The sequence below is a fragment of the Symphodus melops genome, assembly GCF_947650265.1.
Source record: "Symphodus melops genome assembly, chromosome: 19".
NCBI lineage: Eukaryota > Metazoa > Chordata > Actinopteri > Labriformes > Labridae > Symphodus > Symphodus melops.
Window position 1 is genome coordinate 13,552,419 of NC_136709.1, and position 22,656 is coordinate 13,575,074.

Here is a 22,656-nt window from a genome sequence, read left to right on the forward strand (position 1 = left end):
GAAAAAAAAGGAAACTTAAGGAAGTGAAAGAAAAAGTAACACTTTTAGAGAAACGCACACAAATCAAACTTCTCAGTAAATATCAAAATAAAGATCCAATGTCACAGCACTCTACCAGCTAATCAATACTAATTGAATTATGGGCCCTCATGGGAGCATGCACTTTAAACTAAGTCATTGCTGCATCACTGAACACTGCGGCGTTAAAACTTGCATGTCATGAACGCCAGCTCAATGCTTCACCAGGCGTTGTTGTGAGTGGAGACGACTAGCTGACGAATATTGAAAATGGTGACTGGAAATGAGCTCAGAATGCGTTTTAAGGAAGCAGAAGGCCTCAAAAGGATGACTGCATTTGTCAAGCTGGAGTACAAGCCACCATCATGGCGAATAATAACTACATGAGTTCAATTTTGCAAATAGTTGAGCTTAGCAGATTTCATTTTCATGCAGCATGTCAACATAATGGCTGTTACTACAGACTTGTAACCATTGAGTGTTTTGTAATAAGGAGCCAAGTTTCAGAACATCTGTGTGCAATGTATTTTTTAAGGTAAAAAATATGAAATTTGAGAGTAATAGATTACATTATAATGAGTAGTCAAATGTTCAAATGACTCAGAATGCCTACTGTATACAGTAGTGTAAAACTGGAACACAGCCACAATCTTCAGGGAGAGAGTATAACTGTAGAAGGATATTCTGAGGCTTCAAGGAAGGAGGATAGTATAAATTGACAGCAATGACGAGAAAAGAGCTGCGGGGTAAACAGAGCAGTGACTCACCAACCAAAGCAGAAGACAGCCAAGTATAAGCCCAGCAGAGTGGCCACCACATGTCGGATGAAAGGACTGGTCTTACTGGGGTGGAGGTAGATCCGAAACCACAGAGCCATCAGCAGGGCGAACAGCTGACATGCCACAAAGTTCACCTGCACAGAAGGACAGCCGCAAACAATGTTACAGAAAAGTGACGGATCAAATCAGGATGAATGCAACATGACAGCGAGAAACTTAAGCCTAGTGTCTGGCACGTTCTGGGAGTAAAGGGACATAAAGGCAAATACATATAAATTGGGGGAAAATGAGGGAGTGGGCACTAAAAAGGTGACCTCTTAAGAAGAAGTTGGTGTCTGAAAAATGTAGGGAAATAAAGCACACATATCACTAACTGTGAATGCAAAACACAAAGGTAATCGAAAGAGAAAGTCAAATATAAAGTAGTAGAAGGATAGTTAGTTTTTAGCCATATAGCGTACTTGCTAGCTAGCAAGCTAGCTCATTTGGACAGTCACTATTTGCTTTCCATTGGTCACCAACATAAAAATAGACCAAGCGTTTAACAATTACTGACTCACAAGTTTATACGTATGTATATTGTAAAGACTTGTCCTTTTACTTCTCAAAAGAATAACCTTATTTTCTTGTTTTCATATATTAGCCAGTTAGCCACTCTGTATTCAGCTCATTACGTTGTCATGACAAGTTAACTGGCTAAATAAGCCAATAGGAAACCATGTAGATACTGATAATGTCTTTTTATCAGTTAAAGTAACTTATGTAAAACAAATAAGTACATTTCTTTAGGCAAGTAAAGTCGTATTCACAACTGCAAATAATAGGTAGAGCTGGTTATTGTCTCACAATTCAATTCGTTTTAAATTCTTTGGGTCATGATTTCATTAAACATTTGCATATACATTTCTTTTTAAGGACATACTGTTTGGCAGGCCACGGTAAAGCTGGTGTTTGAGACTTTGTTTCATCTCTTAATGTCTCTAAATGGCCCAGCAAAGAGGCTTTATTCCAGACAAAAGAGAGATTGACTGGGGGAAGGACGTAATGGAACCTCTCTGTTTGATTACTAACACTTGATCTCTACTCATCCTGAACCATACCACGTTTGTAGGATTAAAAAAAAAACACAGCACATGAAATGTATGGATTATATTCAGTTGATCTGATTGAATCATCTTTTCATGTCATTTTCCTTTATAATCAAACACACATTAAAATCCTAACTGAGCTCAAAGACACTAATGTGTGTTTCTATGTCTGCATATGTCCTTTCTGCTCATTAACATTCATGACTCAGGGATAATGCCTGACGTGTTTTACTGTTACACTCCTTAAGTGTGCATCGCTGGGAAAATCCCCATCCTCCTTTTCGAACTACACAAAAAGTAATGATGTCCAGATTTATATTTGCAAGTTAGCCCTCTTGCCTTTAATATCCCTATTCAAGTGTAAATATAAATACAAGCATACACATGTACAACAAGGCTTGAGTGAGTAATTTCATAGGAAGGGCTGTTATTTTCCTAAACCTCTTCATATTTGTGCTCCTGCAAAAAGACATTCTAAACTGGCTAAACAATGTTTTCTAAGCTTGATTTATGACTAAAGAGAAGATGAAGTAGGACTTGCATTGGAGCCAGAATACTCATACTAAAATAACCAAAAGGCTTATGACTGTAGAAAGTGAAATGAACACTTATCCACTAAGAAGCCTTCGTGTTTATTTGAAGTCACGTTCACTGATGTACGTCTGAAGGGACAGCGGTCTGCTCGGGTATATAGGTCACGTTAACGTATACGTCTGGCCACTAAGCAGTGAAAGGCTATAGAGCTACTGAGAGCACCATCCATTATCTATGGATCCTGCATGATTAATGAGAGGGGGGGAGAAGGACAGATATAGCCTTAAGTATCATTTAGTCTGCCCGACTGACAGATGTAGCAACAAATCATGCGCAGCATTAGCATGAGTTTATAACATCAGATGGCATTTGGCAGCGGATATACAGGAGGAGATTTCTAGACATGCAATGCACCGGGGGCCATGATAGCAAGAGCAGGAAATAACCAAGAGAGGAACACAACTCGGACCAAGACAAGTAAATGTAAGAAAGTATGGGGTCGCCCCTCACTAAAGGTGGGTAGGCTGAATAACAATATTAAGAAAAAAATAATCAGTTTTTGGCCATTCTTTGACCAGTCCTGACAAAGATTTTAAAAGAGGGAACTTAATTCAGGGCCCGTGTCCATCTCGCAGGTTTTTTTTTTGGGGGGGGGGGGGTTGACAAGCACCGGCTGTGCTCTCGGGTGCCCTAGTATAAAATGTTCGTGCTGTACATCCGTCCCGTCTCTATGACAACAGTCTGAGTGAGCGACACTGCTCCAGTGCTTTTTACTGTATGTTTGATATTTTTAAATAGTTTTTACTCCAGCAGACATGGAGTAAAGAGGATGTAGCAAGAAGACATGATCCAAAAATACAGGGAACACCGTACATTTGGAAAAGAGAGGCGGTGACACCAACAGCACCTTACAGAAAAGTTGAATGATTTTCTAACTTAAGCACTTAGAGCTGCCACACAATAAGGTAGAGCTGATCAAGGGAGGTAACCAACTCAGACTGAGAACATTAAAAACAGACACAAGAGAGGAACCAAATTCAGACTAACAATATCAAAATAATAAATAATTAAGGACGGATCCCAGATGAGTCAAACAAATCTTATCTTTATTTGGACCACAATTTAAAGTAACAAATAATCAAGGAAGGAACCAATATCAGACTAAAGAGAGGAAAGGTCACAAATGCACAAGGAAACACCAAATACAAAGACTGTGGGCAGGTTCCAAAGCTGAAGCTTTAACTAGGCAAATTGACAAACAGAAAAAGTAAAGAAGTTGTGCTACTGGCAGTTTGTTTACTATCTAGGTGTGTCACTTTGGTGGCTGATACTATGCAATCTAAAAGCAAACAACACATCACCTGCAGGGCTATTTAAAATCAAAGGCAAACAAGTATTCCTAAGTTCAAATAAATGTTTATTCAGACTGTGAGTTATTTCCATCTTTCAAGCATGAGCAATACACTGCGTAGGCTTAGTTTCTGTCCAAAATGATTCTTCCTAAGGTGAATAACTGAGTGTTTGTGCTGATTCAGTTTGGGCAATCTCTAGGGTTACAAAGTTAGAGCAAAGTTGAACTGCAAATCAGCCCCTCAGCCCTTATAAATATAAAGAGCTAAAAATATGATGCCCCAGTAATGACAAGTCACATCAAATAGCCCTCCTCTGGCTCCCCGTTTCTCGTGCAGGCCTCTTTTTCAAGCTGTATTTACCAAATCCACAGCTCTGGATGTCATTTCACGCTTTGATTAATTCAAGCTGCTCTCTTAGAGGCGGACATCGCTAGTTGTTGGTTGAATGAATCGCTGACTTGCCAGTCTGTGCGCCTGCACACGGAGTGACTGGCTCATTTGCAAGCGAGCAAACATCTGACACTTATTATAGTCACTGATTTATAAACGTAACCCACAGAGACAAAAAAAAACAACAAAAAAAACAGCCAAGTATTTTAAACAAGTGAGACAGTTACAGCACCATTCTAACTGGTTTTCTTTAGTCACACACATGACTCCACAAGAAACATGTCAACAAACCAAAGACTTGTTTTTTTTAAGCTATTGTTCCTGAAGTGAGTGTTTCCTGACTTTAGAGGTTGATTGGCACAATCTTGAAGTTGAAGTTTAATCTGAGGAACTACAGTTCTGTCTCTGCACTAGCCTGAGAGCAGGAGGGTTTGAGATCAGCTGCTCCCTGGATATGAACGCATTGCTTTGTAAGGAAGGAATTTCATGTGGGAGGCTGGAAGGGCGTGACAGAGGAACTGTATTGTTCAAGGCTGCAGCAAAGCAAAGCTGTCGGTGACTACTTGAAAGCTGACTGTGTTGAGAGTTATTGAGCTTTAAATGTTTTATGAATTATAAGATTACTGTAGTTTACTTAATATTGTAGTGAAGGCATGGCTAGTCTCAACAAAGTCGAGTCCACAATACAACTTTCTCATTCCAATGCTCATACAAGCATGAATAGTTACCATAGCATGGAACGAAACAGAATTTAAGAACTGCAGGCGGCTTCCTGTAAAACCTGGAGAGGAGGCCCTCCTCTGAACAGCCTGTTCCCTCACTGTTATTTCAACCACTAATTTCATTTAAGGCCTACTGAGAAAACTTTGTTGAAAGCAGATTCCTTGTTTGCCACAAAATGCAGACAAGTCCAGAAAAATGTTGGATAAAATGTGACTCATAGAAGAATGTTAAAATAGCCATATGAAAAAAAGGGCATACAGCACATACTTGGCATTTCTTTTACCTTGGTTGCTTATCAAAGACACACATGCTGTGGTGCTGATTAGATCTATGTAATATTGGTTCGCCATGCTGTGACAAAAGTAGACAGTTGTCTGCATGTGTACAGGACGGTAACGTCACTCATCGGCTTAAAGCGCAGCAGTCAGTATGCTGGAAAGCCTAACTTGCAGTCGGCCTAATGAGAGGCTGAGATCTGGAGCCGAGGCAGGTTTTAAGCCTTTACATCGCGTCCGCCTGTTGATCATGCCAGCTACGCTCCAAACTATGCATAGCGCGTATTGTTCATAAAATTCAAAACAGAGCGGTTTAAAAAAAATAAATCCCCCCCCGGCTGTAAAAACTGTCTTTTTTGTGTGTATGTGATTCTTTAAGCGAACACTTGATGAGCTAAAGGATTTTGCACATCCCAATTGGCTTCATTTTTCAACACCGGAGGGAGGTTGTTGCTTGGGTAATAATAATACATGATGTACAACGGATGCATATTCTTTTGCAATCTGAACACATTTTATACCTACAGGTAAAGATGACAGCTCAAATTATTCCTCCCGCTATTGAGATGTCTCAGATTTCCCACCTGCACACATAACAGAATTATTATCACCTGGAGTAGAGCTGCAGTCATAAATGTTGGGGATATCAGCCGAGATATCAACTGTCAAAGTAAACACAACGGTCTCTGGATCCGCTCTTTTAGTCACAACAGCTGTTATAGAAAGACACGACCACATGCTGGTATACTCGCCACATTTCCCTCACAGATGTGATTTTAATCTGAGAACCGATGATGGAAAAACCAACCACCTTGCTGTATTTTTGTTCCACCTTCGAGGAGGCCTTTCACATACTATAGATGCAAAGAATTGTGGGATATCCAACATCTGCTGTTGTTGCCCCTTGGGTGCATGCTACACTGTATCATTGCAGCAAAATGACGCTAACACGAGAATGTTGGATGATGTGCAGCACGACCAGAACAAGGTCTGAAAGCCTCAAGAGACAGAATGGTTGTGGATAGTCCCAAAACATAAACTTGGTTTCACTGAGCCAGTCCACAGTGTTGGGATCTTAGTTATCTTACTGAATAAACATTTTGCTATAGACCAGCTCCTGAGGTGGGGTGCGATGTTTCTTTATTCATAATACATGGATCTCCTCTTCCATTATTGATTCACTCTGAAGTCAACCTTACCCTGGGGTACAGCCCTCTTATTGTCTCAGAATGTGGGGCAGAATATCTATGCTGCGGAATTGTTTGTAGGAGATTCAAAGGGAGCCACAGAAAAACAGAAAAGACCCATTTTCTTTTTTGGATAATTGCACTGCAGCAAACCCCTCTGAAGAATGTTCCAGTGACAAGAAAGACCAGAGAGACTGGAGAAGCTGGAAAATTGGGGAAGTGCAAGACGGACCAAAACAATGAATGAACTGGAGGTGCAACTGTGTGGCGTCGATGGATGCAACACCACATAGGGCGCAAAAACAAGCAAAGAGGGGCTGACAAACAGAAGTTCGACAGTTAAGGTTTTGGACAACTGCCAGCCTCATAAGCTACTACGACTTATCACAAAACCTGAGGCGAGAACAAAAAACAAGTTTCTTGTTCTTTTTGCTGTGCAGTTCATTTTTAAATGTTCACAATTTTAAAATATACTTTTTACCACCTAATGCACTTTGTATTTATCCTTCTTTTTATTTCTTGCATGTTAAGTGCACATCGTAGAGTACAAAAAATTTAGCAATGATGCAGGTGATTGTTCATTTTGTTGTCAATGTATTTGAATATGTTTTATGGGCGTGCTTTTAGGACAGCGTCTCTTGCTAAGGAAAAACTGAAAACACAATTTGGTTTATTTTTACCTTTCTTTTTTCTTTTTATCTTAATTTTTACCTCCCTGAGGTAAAATTGGTGGGATTTCATTGCCTTGCTCAAGGGAAACTCGGCAGGGCTGGGGAAGTGGCACCACTTTATCAAAAAGACCAACCTCCATTCTCTTGTCCATATACTGGGACTAGAGCTGGTGACCCTACAGTTCCCAATCCAATTCCGAACTGAGCTAGTGCCGCTGGACGATTAATACGAGTCGCAACGTTATGATAACAAAGGTGTCTATGTTAATATTGATTCAGTTTGGAATTGTATTAAAAGAACATCATCAGGAAAGAAAATAAGTAAAAAGGTGTCACTTTGTAGCTTAATATAATGTGAAACCTGACACTGAAAACTCTGTCTTAAGGCTCCACATATCACTCTCCCTTTGTCGTGTACGTTCCTCAGATGTGAGCAGATCAATCACTTAGAATAAGAGTGTGCGTGGATTATAAAGACAGACAACATGCAGATGTTGTGATGGCCCGTAGGTGCCAGTTGACGATAAATGCTAAAAAGCAACAAGCTAAACGGCGGCTCCACCTGGCAGCTGCAGCACAGGGCTCAGCTCAGCTTTAGGAAGCTACACTATGGACTGACACACAGACTGGCAGAGTGAAAGAAGCTAAAGGGAGGCAGGATGTCATTGTGGATGCAGTGGAAGACAGAGATAAGCCAGCTTCCTGAAAGCTCATTGTGAAGTAACATACAGTGTGTGTACGTCTCACTGTCTGAGCACGTGTGCAAGGGAACAGCTTTCCACGTTCCCTTTCTCTCTCACAGCTTTCCTCAAGCTCTTTTTTGTCCTAAAATAGACCCCAAGAAGTGCGCCCACAATCTGCATTGCTACAAAGTTTAAAGGGCACTTGCGCTCGTGTTTGAGTCTAACACATCAGCTGGAAATGTCAGACTGAGGAGGAGCTGCCGTCTATCTGTGAGGTTGTGAAAAAAAAAAAAAAAAAAAGGAACAAGGAGTGGACAGATGGAGTGTGAGTCATTTTTCCTCAGGGCATGGCTTTTCCCTTTTCCCTTTGCTAAAATAACAAGAGCAGTAATCTCGAGGCATGCGAGTGGCTCTATGAAGCCGTCTAATTATAATTAAGCAAGCTGTGCTTTGAGCTACATGCTAACATCAGCATGACGATCGGTGTATGTCAGATAGAATTTTTTACCATGTTCATCTTCCGAGTTTCAAGTGTGCTCATATGCTCACAAGATTTTCATTTGTTTTTTGATGCAGGATCAATGAATTATCATGGCTTGACTAAAATATTTTGACTTTTGCTTCTTTTTCCTCAAATCTTGTTCAAAATGATTTAAACACATAGTCCCTTTGATTAAACATGAAACTACGAACAGCTAGCAGGTTGTACAATTTTTGCAACAATTCTTTGCAACATGGGTCGTTTCCCTACATCACTACAAATATCACAATTTAGGCTTCTCAGTTCTCTGCAGCAAATTTCAGATCAATCCAATTGTTGCCCCAAAATACCTTTTCAAAAAATTGTCCATCTGATGATGTCACAAGGAAACATGAGCAAAGACCTGCAAATGTGTGTATGGTGACTTGGTAAATGCCAAGTTTCAGGAAATTCTAAGTGCTTTCGATTTTCGAGAGATCTTTAAAAAATTATTGTACAATTGACCGACAGCCATTGATTCACTTTGCAAGGGTGGCTTTAAGTTTATAGACCTCATGGGAGCATGAATACAAGTTTGTTGTAAGGACATTTGGACAACTTTAAATTTAAGTGTGTGTCTAAAGTAAAGTATGAAAACAAGCCTGGTGAAAATGTAGAGCACAAGTCTCTCATGCCTGTACACTGAGACCGACAACCATCTGAATCAAACAGGCTTGTTGAGTCTGACCTGTTTCTGTGGGCGGAGAACACCTCTCCCATGTGAGAGCTCTTTGCTTGGCTAATGACTTTTACTGCTTCGATGAGCCCAAGAAGTACCACTCAATGAAGGTAATACCTCCTTTCCTTAAATAGTCCCTCCCCTCTCCCTGTGCATGGCCCGAATATTGCTTCTTTTTGCAAATGCAACATCATGGCTCCTTTAAGAGCTTCACTCGCAGCAACTGGTAGGTTGTGTGCACGCGCGCCTCGATCCGTTTGTGTGTTTTTACACAAAGTGGGGGATAAATTTAGACAGTCATTAGCATAAAACCCTCTTTTTTCCATGTCATTAAGTCACTACCCACCCCCACCCCCACAATCCCAACTAGTCCTGTTCTGCACAGTCTCATTTCATTTCCATCAGCTCCAGTGACTCATGCAGATTCCCTGCCAGAGAGGAGGGAGGGATTTAAAACCTTCGAGTTACACTCAACAACCGTCCGTCTGTACTCTGCACTAACAGTGACAGCAGAATAATAATCATATAAGGTCTTTATTGTTCTCAGAGAGCACGCACCTACCCCAACTCTATGCTGTCAGCATTTTTCATGTTAGGCTAGCTAAGGGGAGAGCGCTAATTAAGAATAACACATTATGAAACGTTTTTTGTTTTTTTTAAACTAAAAAAAAATTTGAATTTCCCTCGGGATCAATAAAGTATCTATCTATCTGTATTAAAATTGTCATTAAATGTTATAAATGTTTAAAAAAAAAAAAAAGGAGCAAAAAGAGTCCAGACTCATGGAAAGAGTCAAATATCTACTGCAGGAAATTCTGTATTGATTAAAGCGACCGCTTTAGCAAGTCACTCAAAAATATTGGTAGACAAATAAAACTATGACTATGGATGGAAAAACAATGGCCACATTCATGGTGATAATAATCCATTATGTTTTCGACATGCGTTTGTGGTTCGACATTTGTGTGTTTGTGCAGCACTAGCATACTTTCTACAGCTCGTCACACACAGACGCTGCAGGTGATGCCATGACTACTGTAGTCATGGCAGATGAATTTGGCACATGGCTCTCAGAGACACACTCTGACTTTTCTCTCTGTCCATGAATGTTCCGAGTGCAACTAAATCATGCTGACAGTACAGGAACAAGAGCAAGTGTTGTTCTGAGCATCAATACAACAAAGCTTTGACTTGTTCCATGCCAATCACAGTACAGTGCACACACACACACACACACACCACACACACACCACACACACACCACACACACACACACACACACACACACACACACACACACACACACACACACACACACACACACACACACACACACACACACACACACACACACACACACACACACACACACACACACACACACACACACACACACACACACACACGTAAGAGGGATACGTTGAATATTTTTGACTGAGTTCCTTTCCTCATGTCAAGTCACAAGTCTGTCGGCTGAATTAAACGTGGATGCGTGAAGATAGTCGAACAGAAGCTTAAATTGTTCGGCAAATCACATTTTGGGGGATTTGGGCTTCACACGCCGGCAGCCATATATTTACAATATTCAAAGTGAGAAAAACAAGCGTGTTCATGACTTACTTTGCATGGCGTCTCTTCAAATGACATTTTATTGTATTCGGTTGTTGCAAGCCGTCATGTGACCTCAGTTAGTCAGTGATTTGGTCTGTTGTGCTATAATATTTCTGATTTCGGTTCTGTTATTTTTACTTTGTCATTGAGCGTTGGGTTAGACGTGTTCATCATTATTAGGTTATGTGTTATGCCACACTTTAGTTTATTTATTACATGTTGCCACTTGGAGTAAATGCAGGATTTCTAGCTTGCAAAGTGCCTCACCAGCTCATTGTCACCATCACCCTGCGGTGGGTCTGATGCGTCTTCAGAGCTCTGGTTCAGGATTATGGAGATGTTATTTATGGAAGGGCGGTCAACACAGATCTCAAACCCCTAGATGCACTCTATCACTCAGCAGAAAGATTCATTACTGGAGATACCAATGGAACCCATCGTCTTCTGTATGAAAAAGAAGAAGAAAAAAAACCCCAGACTTATCAGCTCCATCAGTAAGGAGAGATCAGCACTTTTACTTCTTTGTTTACAAAGCATTAAACTCTGCTCTTCATTATTACATGGGATTGGAAACCATCAGACACGCTCACAGTCATGGCTCACATTACAAGTTCCCCAAATTCACAGAGTAAGGTAGATTCTCTCTCCCTCTCTTTTTATGCCCTAAAACACTTGGAAAGTGCCCCAACAACATTTTAAAGTGTCCAAATCAATACCAACGGGACCATTCCAAGTTTTAATTGCTGACCTAATTGATTCGAGTTGTTTTGGCTTTTAATGTGTTCTCTGCTTTTGATCTATTACTGAATGTACTGCGTTATATTATTGCCCTTTTTTATACACTATTCCTGTCCTCCTTTATGGCTAACCTGAGCTCAGTCAAAATAGTAGAAAGTAGAAAAAAATAAAAAAATAAAAAAGAGGGCTAGTGGGTCCTAAAGAACGCTCTGAAACAGATAAACACACACATACTTAAACACACACCCAAGCCTGCAGAGTGGCCCCCTCCTGTCTGAGCTGATCCACACAGACCCCCGTCAGGCTCTACGGTCAGCCAGGCTATTAATAGCCAAACAATCAACCCTTCCCCACAAGGCAGCAGCAGCAGCACTGGGCCAGAACCATGCACACATGATATGTGCGTGTGTGTGTGTGTGTGTGTGTGTGTGTGTGTGTGTGTGTGTGTAGATCCTTCTTTGAATCACACGAACCGGACCCTAGCAAAGACTACAGGGCTGCGTTTGGTCAGATATGTCATCCCTGTTCTGATCAATGTAATCATGAAATAATGTTATCACTATGGGATACATTTGCACAATAATGGGTGACCTTGGCTTGATTCACTCCCCAAACGTGTATACAGTGTGTTACCACGTCATTGCCAAAATGAACCCAGAGCAACAAATGCAGACAGGAGGAACCCAAACTACTGTAGTATAAAAATCAAACATTCTGTATGGCAGAGGTTCTCATCTCGAGTAGCGTCAGGACCCACCACCAACTCCTCCCTTCAATTAGGAACTGAATTTCTGACATTGTTCAATTAAATCAGATGTCTTTAATAAAAATGTGTCCAGTTCAGATCTCAGCCAGTAAAAAAAAAATCTGAGGAAAAATCTCAAGAAACTGAAGCGAACATGTTTAAAAACGCTCACAGACGTATGACACACATTCGCGACCTCATGAAAACAGCTCCGTGACTCACTTTTGGGTCCCAACCCACCAGTTGAGAACCCCTGCTCTACAGAATGATATGTTTTTCTTCAGGTTCTTTGTGTATTTATCTTCTTCCAACCTGTCTCTTTACATTTCTCAAGCAGCCTCACTTGACCTCACTTAGCCTTTTCCATGAGTGCAACTCAAAGCAAACAACTGCCAGCCATGCACAGGAGATGTACTGGCATCATTACAAAGAGGAAGAGGTTGACTAGCAAATATGTAAACGGAAATGTTTTGAAGAAGGAGTCTGCACTGCAGCGTGCCTTGTTTAGAAGATGCAACATGTTCCAAAAAGTATTTTGTTCAGCCGGTAAACAAATGAAGTGATGTAATCACTACTGGCTGATTATGTCATTTATTTAAGCTGCTTGGATGCACATCTCTTCTGAAGTGCTGAGTAACGTTAATGCATAATAATGTGTGCAGGGTGCATTGTTTTTCAGATCTTCTTTTATGTGCACAATAACCAACGGCAAAACAACTGCCAGCTGTGCAGCCGTTTGATTTACAATATAACGAACTACAGAGACGCAGGGAGTGGGAGTGTTTCTGTTAAGACTTCCTGTAATTTTTGAGACGAGTCATCAGCACATGGGGTTCAGACGTCTGAGGAAATGACAACCTACTCCAGTCTTTTATTAACAGCCAGCTGCACAATGTCAACATGTACGTGAAAAATTAAAATTATTTGTTTGTGAAAGAATAAATTATGTTTTCTTCTGACTCCGTTGTGATCATCGACATGTACAACTTTCTGTACAGTAGTCGGTGTCTACAAGAAGTTGTGTTCATTGAAGAGAGGAAACACTATTCATAGCTTTGGCCAGCACCACCTAGATAAAAAAAGAAAGCACTTAGTTGCTAAGATACGGGACCGTATATGCAAAAGTCTTCAATGGGTGCGAAGAGTGGGGAGACAATCTTTAAACCACACATCCTTACAAACGCCTGAATGCACCCGTGAAAGAATCCACATTCAAGTTCTCCCACCTTTAGCCGTTAAGTGTTTTTCTTCTCAGCTTTTCGAAAGAATGCAATTATCAATACAAACACATACAATCCAGAACTTCAAACTTTGCAATAATGCTCGAGAATCAAAAGTGAAAAGAGCACAGAAGGAGAAGTCAGTAAATGCTAGGTAATTGTTACATAAGTGTGTTAAGTAACTGATATTTTCTGGATTGGTGAAAGTTCAGCTGTTGTTCTGCTACACATATATGTTCAACTGACAACAGCATCTGTTACTGGGAGGTGTTTGGTCTGAATCTATGTAATCTATGTTAAAAGGGTGTGATATTCAGTTTGAGGACACGGGTAACTGAGCAATGCAAAGTTCAGTTTGTCCGTGGGGTATACGTTTGATCGCCCCTGCTATTTCACACTTCACTCGAGAGAACGAGTATGACTGTGAAATGAAACTGAAGCTGAAACCACTTAATGTTTTCTCATTCTTATTCCTGACTTTAAAAAAAACAAAAACTGCAGAGACGGCAAATAGCGCAGTGCAAGCCATGCACACAGAGGTGACAAAGACACTTCACTGTATGCAGGGGAATCTTGCAGATTGTGTGTTACAAGCCGAATTTGGTCAACACACGGCTAGCTGCTCAACAAAAGCAAGGGCCCACTTTCTACCAGATGAGCCTACAAAATAAACATCTGACCCTACATTTCTATCACTTGAACTATAGGGAGAAGTCCACATTCTGTTCTATAGTGTAACCTTTAAAGAGGACATAGTAACTCCCTTTTTCACCTTTTTAAACAGTGTCCCTTGTGGTCGAAATGAAACATCTGTGCTGTGCTTAGGTCCAATAACATGGATCAAGCACGTCAAGATTTATGACCCTGTATAAACCAGCTCTCTCAGAACGCTCCGTTTTAGTGTGTGTGTCTCTTTAAATGCAATCAGCCCCCCTGAGTTTTGCTAGTTGACATCACTCCTCTGTAGACAGAATAAACATGGCAGACCTGTGTAAAAGTTTTGCTCTTGGCTGGAGGTGGAGTCCATATTTGGGGAGACCAGGGAAGAGGAAGGTATTTTTTTTTCCAAAAGTCAACTTGTGATGTCACAAACTGAGAACATTTGAAACAGAGCATTTTTCTCTGTGTGGTAAGACTTATGCAGACCACAAACAAAAGGACTGGATGGATTTATTTCAAATTGTGTGGGTCAATAGACACTAAGGTTACCCACATAGACGTTCAAAATAAATGTAGAAGTGGATTTGTCATAATGTGTCACCTTTAAAGCCCTGATGTATGGCACATATTAGATTCAAGGGAATCAATGACAGAAGGCACTAAAGTGTTGACACTTTTCAGATGACAGCGCAGCTTGTAGTTAGGTCTGACCATCACACTGACTATTTATTGGACTGTAGAGCTGCTGAAAAGTAAGGCAGAGTCTACCTGTACCTGAGAAGGTGAATCAGCTGTATGCCCTCTTAGTTTACTTCAGCTCAATGACAAGTGACAGTGCAAAGTCACACTGATAAATATTCATGCCCTCTCATTTATATTGGATGCATTTTTTTATCCTCCTGGTCTCACCCAGTGAACAAACTAGCAGGGAACAGCTGTTTGACATAGCTCCGGTTTGTAAAGAAATTATCGGCCTAGTTACCAGGCTTCTATAGACTCTGACGGCCTGGCTTCCAGCTGAATATACATGCTAACAATATACAGACAAGAAAATAACTTCAAGGCAAACGAACAACTAGCAAGCTGAAGGCGGGTCTTCAAGGCTGCCTTGTGTGTTTTCATTCATCTGCAATCTTCGACATCAGTTATGACTTGCTAGATTGCAATTTGAAGCGGTGTGAAAAACAGTTCCATTAAACTGGTCCTCTAAGCCTGGAGTGCAGTTTTTTTTTTAGTAGACAAAGAAAGCCAATCCACCCTCGTAACAGCACACCATTACCAACAGAACTAATGAGTTCGTAAGCTGAGTCATGTGGACATCAACTTTAGTGGCCATGCCAAGTACTTCAGAGAGAAGAGAAATGACAGATGAAATAATTTCTCTCTCCAGCTACTCTACAGCAAGACAGCCTGCCTCCGTTTTGCATGACTGAGTTAAGAGAGGACGTGAACCCACAGCCATGGCAGTCATTTGCATGAATTAACCCTGAAAATACAGGGTGAGAGTTTTAAACACAGAGTCAGAAGGTAAAGCGCAGTGAGTCAAAATCCATTTCTTTTTTTGACATACCTTGAGCTAAAATGACGTCCTACTTAACATAAGGTTGTGCAGAACATCTCCGGATGTTATAACAAGAACTCTGCGCCTATAACGCTAAATTAGTTTTAAAATAAGTGCCTAAACTACTTTTTTTAAGTTAGAACTGGAGCAAACTCGTGCACTCTTATATTATTATGGAATCAATCGATGCACGATGATGCACCTTCTTCAAAATGAAGCATTACGCAAAGCAAATTGAAAACAAGCGGCATCACTTCCATGCTCAATGCTTCGTCCTCCATAGAATACGTGTTAATACTGCAACAGACAGGCCTCACTACACAATAATAAAGTATAATAAATAATATAATAAATCACCCAGTTTCACCAGCAAAACCATTGTACTCCTATGTTTCTCCAATTTATTTTATTTGGTTGTATGCAGCCCCCACAACAGGCCCCCCCCCCCCAGATTCGCTCAGGTGTTTTTGGATCGGCCACGCCCAGAGCAACTTCTTTCTACGTCATCAGAAACCTTCGTACATTTTAAAAAGAAATGCCTGTTTGCAACCACTACTTTGTAGTCAACCAGTGGTGTTAACAACAGAGCCAAGTCTTCCCATATTCCCCAAGAGGCATCCTACAAGCTTGTGTTGATTGTGCACCATAATAATAGTAATGGCAGCAGCCAGCAGCACTCCATTAGGGAGAGCCGAGGGAGAAAGAAATCAATTGCAGGGATAAGACTCCCCAGAGGTTCGCCAATTAAAAACCATGAGGAGGTAGAGAGACTGACAACACCCGAGGGTTTCAAAGTAAGGCCAGCGGTCCCGGGTGTGGGGTTTTAGGGACTTAGTCTTCCCCGTAGGATCAGAGAGAGAAGCTGAATGGGATTTAGAAAGACAAAGCTCTTCAAATGTACCTAAAGATGTAGTCATCAAAAGCAAATTAGAGCTCAAGAGAAAAAAAAATCCTCCAATTGTCTTACAAATATCCAGAGATATAAGCAACTATGAACTCATTTTTAAATGTAACTTTTAGTGCCTATTTCCAACTTCCGTTTCACTCAGTTTAGTGAGTACTTGTGCCACTGATCATCAGACATTATTAAAGCAACGCTACATGTGCCTCTCAACGCTGCGTACATGGGACCGTAGTGTTGTGGAAAACGTAGCAGCGTCAACAAAAGGAGGCTTTTTATCTCGATAATAGACGTGGCCATTCACTGACTGTGACAAACCACGAGCCAATAAGTCACATAAACAGAAGAGTGATTGTACAGCTGGGTGAGGGAGCCTTTGGGACCACTGGACACACTACTGCGTCGCCCCAGCCTGGAAGATGGTGCATGAGCAAAGAAATACATTTAAGAATGGCGACACAGAAATGTCCACACTGCCGTTCTCCTGAGAGACATCCTGTAGACCTGCACAGGTAAAAACAAAGGTGATGGATATGCTTCCCTCAGTTAACTATTATTTTTAACCAGCCCAAGAGTATTAACCACAACAAACAAAATATACAAGATTTAAATGTGTCCGTGTATACTCAGAGGATGGAAACACAATTATCTTTTAGTGTGAAACAAAATAGAGGGACCTGTTTGAATAGGGAGGTACAAGTTATTTCAGGATGCAAGACAATGAAGAGCTGTTCAAACAACAGGGCGAGTCGGTAGGGTTCATTGTATATGTGTGAAAAGGTTGTTCAGCATTCATCGGGAGCCCAGCTGCTTAATATTGAAACAGCTGCAACTGTGAAAGTCCCCAAAGCTCTGTGACCATGAAAAACCTCCAGGGGCAATACATCTGCAAAGATTAAATATATGGATCAATAACTCGTTCATTGAAGGTTAAAGGGGGTTGAAACTTTCTTTTGAAATGTTTGAAACGTCTTCTTATGTTTTTTGAACTATTAAATATATAAAAGTAAGGTTTCTGGTATGAAGTTGTACATTTCAGACTAATTGCTTCACCCCCCCTTTGGTTGCACCATGTTCAAAACTGGGTCTACATTTGTTTTTTTGTGACCAATATGATGGTTTTAGTTTGTGAATATGAGATGCAAATTGGTCATATATCAACGTATGTCATTGACATACACAACGACTCTAGACTGTGCACTTATAGCCAACGGGAAATGCAAGCTATACCATAAAACCACTCTACTTAAGTGTTTAAGTGTAATATCAAATGCCATGCTTAGCTTTAAATGGATTAAGAGAGAGAGATCAGTACTCCACAGCAGATAAATAGTTGACATGTGCTCGTGTGGTAAAAGATAACGATATAAATTGCTTGGAGTCGAGTGCACTTAAAATGTTCGTACCGACGGCTTTTACAACGCATCTTTAAGCCGAAGGCTGGACGAGATGCAGTAAAAGGTCAAAGGATTTTTCTTCATGTCAAGTCAATGTCTTCGAGACTACGAGCAGCGCTTCCTACTGCGTGATAGTCAAATCTCACAGTGCGGATCACAGATTTTGTTCACAAATAAATAAAAACTAAAAAGGAAGATGACTCTTTTACTCTTCAGCTCGCCATGCATCTCCATGGAGTGTCATCACCGGTCCTCAATTTTCCTCACTAGTCTACATATGCACACTGATACAATTCCAATAATAAGAACACAAGCGGTTAAATAACCCTGAACTCCCTTTATATTTAAAAAGTGCTTTAACAAATCTGAGTACAACAGGCTTTGGCTGCATCATTTTAATAACAGATTTGATTTGCCCCCCCCCCCCCCAAATCATGGAAGACAATTTCAATAACAAAACAGCAATCTTTATGTGTGTAACAAGTTTGCTAATCTCCAAAGATAGCAAATAATGTCAACATTGTCAAAGCTCTACATGAGCTTCAACAATGTTGAACATGTACCATACACACACTGTTCATCTAGTGGATGTGCACCACAGACTGCACCCGTGTGTATGGTGTATAGACAGGGATGTGTTTGGACCATATCTTCAGTCTTTGGACGGAACGCGGTCCTCTTCGGATGGGAAGGGGGTTTTTTTAGGCTACATTTACAACTTACATAATGAAACGGTAACATTACTAATGTTGGTTTCTGAGATTATGTGCAACCAACAGCTGACACTGACACGTCGTGGTCCCAATAGATTATCGATAAATACGATAGGTCCGAGTAAAACTAGTGGCAGCATGTCGCTGTGAGGGGACAGGCTTTCTGAGACAGAGCAAAGAGGAAGAGGGAGAAGAGGAGCGTCAGTTCAGATTTCACAGATCCCATTATAGCTCTGTCACAGGCCTGTGCAGAGGCTTGGCTTTCCCATGGGATACATACTATCCTAATGACATACAGTGAGGTGCCACACTATGGCGGCTTCATCAAATTGAGTGTCAATGTCTGTGGGCCGCTCAGATCATACTGTATCTGAGTGTCTGTATTGATTTCTGTGGTGTTGACAGCAGCTCTCTGGCACAGTACAGAGCGCCCAGTTGGCAGGAAGCAAACACAAACAGCATTGTTCACAGGGGTGACACCTGTCCTACAGAGTAATGCGAGCCGCGATTATGGGTCCCATTTGTACAATGCCATTCTGAGTTACTCGGCCAGCGTAGATTCAAATAGAGACAAACGTTTAAGAATAGCCGGGAATGCATAACTCTTCGTGTCAGCGAAGTGTCGCGTCTCTTTTAAATATTTCAACACAGATGGAAATGATTCAAGCAAATTTGTGAGAAACAGTTGCTGTTAGGTCGCCCTGTTGATTAAGCAAGCTGTTAGCAATATTCAAAACTGCAGACAAATCCCTCTGATAACAGCAAGTATATAGAGAAAACTGATTGCTAACGTTAGCTTAATCTTAAACTCTCCGCAGCACTTTTTGACATGTTATTTGACATGCTAATTCTTTCATTAATCCCACATAAACTTTGGTTTGAAGTCATTCTGGTCCCGGAAATGCTTCTTCATGACAGCTACAAATTAGATTATAATTATACTACCTATAGTATTTTTCATATTTTTGTAATATCCAACACTTAAGTGGAGTGTTCTGTGGGCTCTCCCACAAATGCAAGAATTCTTCCACATATCAAAGAGACAGTGAAGACTCTTTCCATGTTCAGAAAGTCTTTTTATGACGACAAACAGATCCCTTTTTTTTTTCCTTTCTTTTTTTTTTAAAGAAAAGAAAAAAGAAAAGTTAAGAAAAGGGATCCTGCCATGCAGCATTCCTGACAGAGACTGGAGCACTGAGGGTGGAGCAAGATAAAGAAAACATTCCAGACTTCACATGCAGGTATTGAGGATGAAAAGATGGCCGTGTTTGTTGTTGGAAGCACAAAGAAGAAGGATTCAGGGGCTAGTAGTCAGTCATGTGGTATAGGGACATTACAAGCACACTGGTGGCGAGATTGTACCACTTCTTTTTTTAATGATTCGCAAATATTTAAGCGTCTACCTCATCAAAGTTGAGAATGTACACAGCCCATATAATCTCAGTTGCATACACCAAGGTTTGTCTTCGACCAGTGGGAAGAGAAGCATGAGTCATGATGAGCTTGAGACTTGCATGTTAAAATGATTGGCAGCAAGAGGGGGAAAGAAGCCTCATCTGTATTCCCACTCACCCTCATTAGGAAAGAAACTAACAAGTTATTTTGCAGCTGACGCTATGCAAAGACAACACGTGCCTGCCGAAAAACACTAAAGGCAGTGCATATACTTGGAGTCCATTTGTAACAAATAAGTTTGTTGCTCTGTACAGGAAAGGGTTAGTCAAACTTATAGTCACATTGAAGGGCATAACGCTGGATTCCCAGGTCCATATTTGCAGTCAGACAGAAGAAACTAGTGAACATGGGTTGCTTGTGAACTCCCTTGAAAAACCCACAAATCACAGTAGAAATCAAATTTGGGATGACAGTGGGGAAAAAGAAGAAATTGGTGTTTCACAGCCGAAGACTGTGTAACAAACCATGAGCCACTGATGCAGGCTTGTTGACATAAATGGCCACTTCTACTTACCACCACTGTCTGTCTCTAGTAAGCTTTGCAATGATCTTATCATATTACAAATGAGCCGACCTCCCCTTACTATCACTACCCAATATAATCCAATAAATCCAAACTAAACAGTGTTGCTGCTGCCCAACCCATTTCAACTGTTGCTTTAAAATGTGGAAAGACTGTCTGAGAAAAGGTGTGGTGTCCTCTCTCTGGTATCAGCAAAGTAATCTGTGACTGAGAACTTCATGTTTTTAACTCTTATAGTCTAGTTTAGGTTTTTACACTCTGTGATGCTTACTGTGAGTTCTACCGATACAAACTGACTTTGCTTTGAGTGAATGAACTGATTGGCCTTTTTATGTTAAATGGCTAGATTTGAAATAAAGGAAAAAAAACTATAAAAGGATCATGCTAAACTCATATACTGATGTCTTCCTGTTCATGGCAAACTACATCATGGACCTTTCTTTTTTTGCAAGAGACCATTGCATAGCTATGTAATCCTATTGTAATTTCTTTCTTAGCAATATGGAAACATGGAAGATCACAACTGAGGCCTAAACACATTTAGGCTACATAAGAACAACTTGTCAATGAAATAGGAACATAAACCAGTTTAAACTAAAGATCACATTGGAGACTGATTAAAGAATCGGTGTAGTTTGGGAACCACTGGATTAGTCGCCGGGCAACACCAAAAAAGCAGACAAAGGGTCATAGCTGCAAAGTCCAGTAGCTTTAAGTTGGAAAAAAAAGGATCAACTGAGATTTTGTCTTCTGGTTCCTAATAAATCCGCATCGTAAAAAAAAAGCTAAGCTAACGTTTAACAGGACCGCGCTGTGCATCATCAGCCTCTATTAACGTTACAAACAGATGCTAGCTGACTCCGTTGCCAATATACTCTTTTTTTTTAATCAATTCTCAATCCAAACACACATACCTGGTCAAGAGGGAGATTGATAATTTCGCTGATTGGCTGCAACAGAGTGGATCCAGTGCATGATGTTGTCGTTTGGGTAGCCATGCTTGGTTCCCTGTCCGTAAATCCGAATTCTCTCTCCTTCCCCCCCCGGTTCACTCCACTCCCCTCGGCTGCTGCCTGCGATGATAAATACTCTGCCGCTTCCACCGCCGCCGCCACCGCCGCCGCTGCTGCTGCTGTTGTTGCGACGGACTGTACGGTTGTCATCCACCTCACACATCCGACAAAGACTACCAAACCACGACAAGATTATTCACCGCAAGATCACTTTCTCTTTCGTCCGACGCTCGTTAGAGAAAACGTGTAGGGTAACATAAGACGACGTAATAGTTTTACATTACTCTGCTTTTGAAACGTTAATTTCTATTTTAAATATTTAAACGTTGCCCGGTTTTAACAGCCTTCAAATGTGACCAAAAACTTTAACATTGAGATAGCATTGTTTTTGTAACTGTCTAAAGAACTTAACGGATGCCCGTTTTGAGCAGGCAGTAAGCTTAAGATTTCCTTAGCTGCTAAAAGGATTTAAAAAAAAATACAAAATATTACTTCGTTATAACTTATCTTCCCAGTGTCCACTCTTTTATTTTTGGTATTTAAATATGTGTAAGCTTACCAAGTAGTACGCAACAGCCTATGGTTGCAATACTAATAAAGTAAGAGGTGAACTATCTTGACACAGCAGTATCTTTATCGACAACAAAAATGGTGATAATGTGGGTGGAGAGATGGGGAGCCGGCCCTCTTTAATAACGATCCATGTTGACCTATCGTATGCAGGAAAGGCAACCCAACAGCCAATCCCACTTTGTACATGAAAGAGGGGGTTTTGATTTACAGTGTAGAAAGCGAATTGAATTTGAACTGAACAGCGTTGCTCGTGGTCCCCCACCCCTCCCCTCCCACATTTACAGCATTCCACACATAGAGGAGAAAACGTGTGACGTCTGTGACGTATATATGGGGAGGGTGGGGAAGGGTGGGGAGATGGGGGGGGGGGGGGGGGGAAGGGGGGGGGGGGCAGGCTTGAGTTGAAAAAAAAAAAGCATCTACAATGAGGCCAGTGGTTGTTAAAATCGAAAAGTACATGTCCTGCATTTGCACCAGCGACACTGTTCTGTTTTTTTTAAGTTGCATTATTATACAGGAAGCTGCTATTCGTAAAAGGAAACCAATACTTGTGCACAATTTTTAAAATTTGACAATGTGTTAAAACACCTTTGTCCATAAAAATACATCTTGCTTTATTCTTCACATGTGCATGTCGGTGGACAATG

The 22,656-nt window shown here is 40.9% G+C and overlaps 1 protein-coding gene across 1 annotated transcript in view; it reads right to left on the reverse strand.

Annotated features, from left to right (window-relative positions):
* mboat2a (membrane bound O-acyltransferase domain containing 2a) overlaps positions 1 to 22,209 on the reverse strand; it is a 39,220-nt gene extending 17,011 nt beyond the window's left edge. The window contains exons 1-3 of the mRNA XM_079369338.1: positions 21,996 to 22,209; positions 21,338 to 21,609; positions 786 to 931 (exon numbers count right to left, since the gene is read on the reverse strand). Coding sequence (XP_079225464.1) covers positions 786 to 931; positions 21,338 to 21,586 — 395 coding nt within the window. The 5' untranslated portion in view covers positions 21,587 to 21,609; positions 21,996 to 22,209. The remainder of the gene's footprint in view (positions 1 to 785; positions 932 to 21,337; positions 21,610 to 21,995) is intronic.
* Between the last annotated feature and the right edge of the window lie 447 nt (positions 22,210 to 22,656).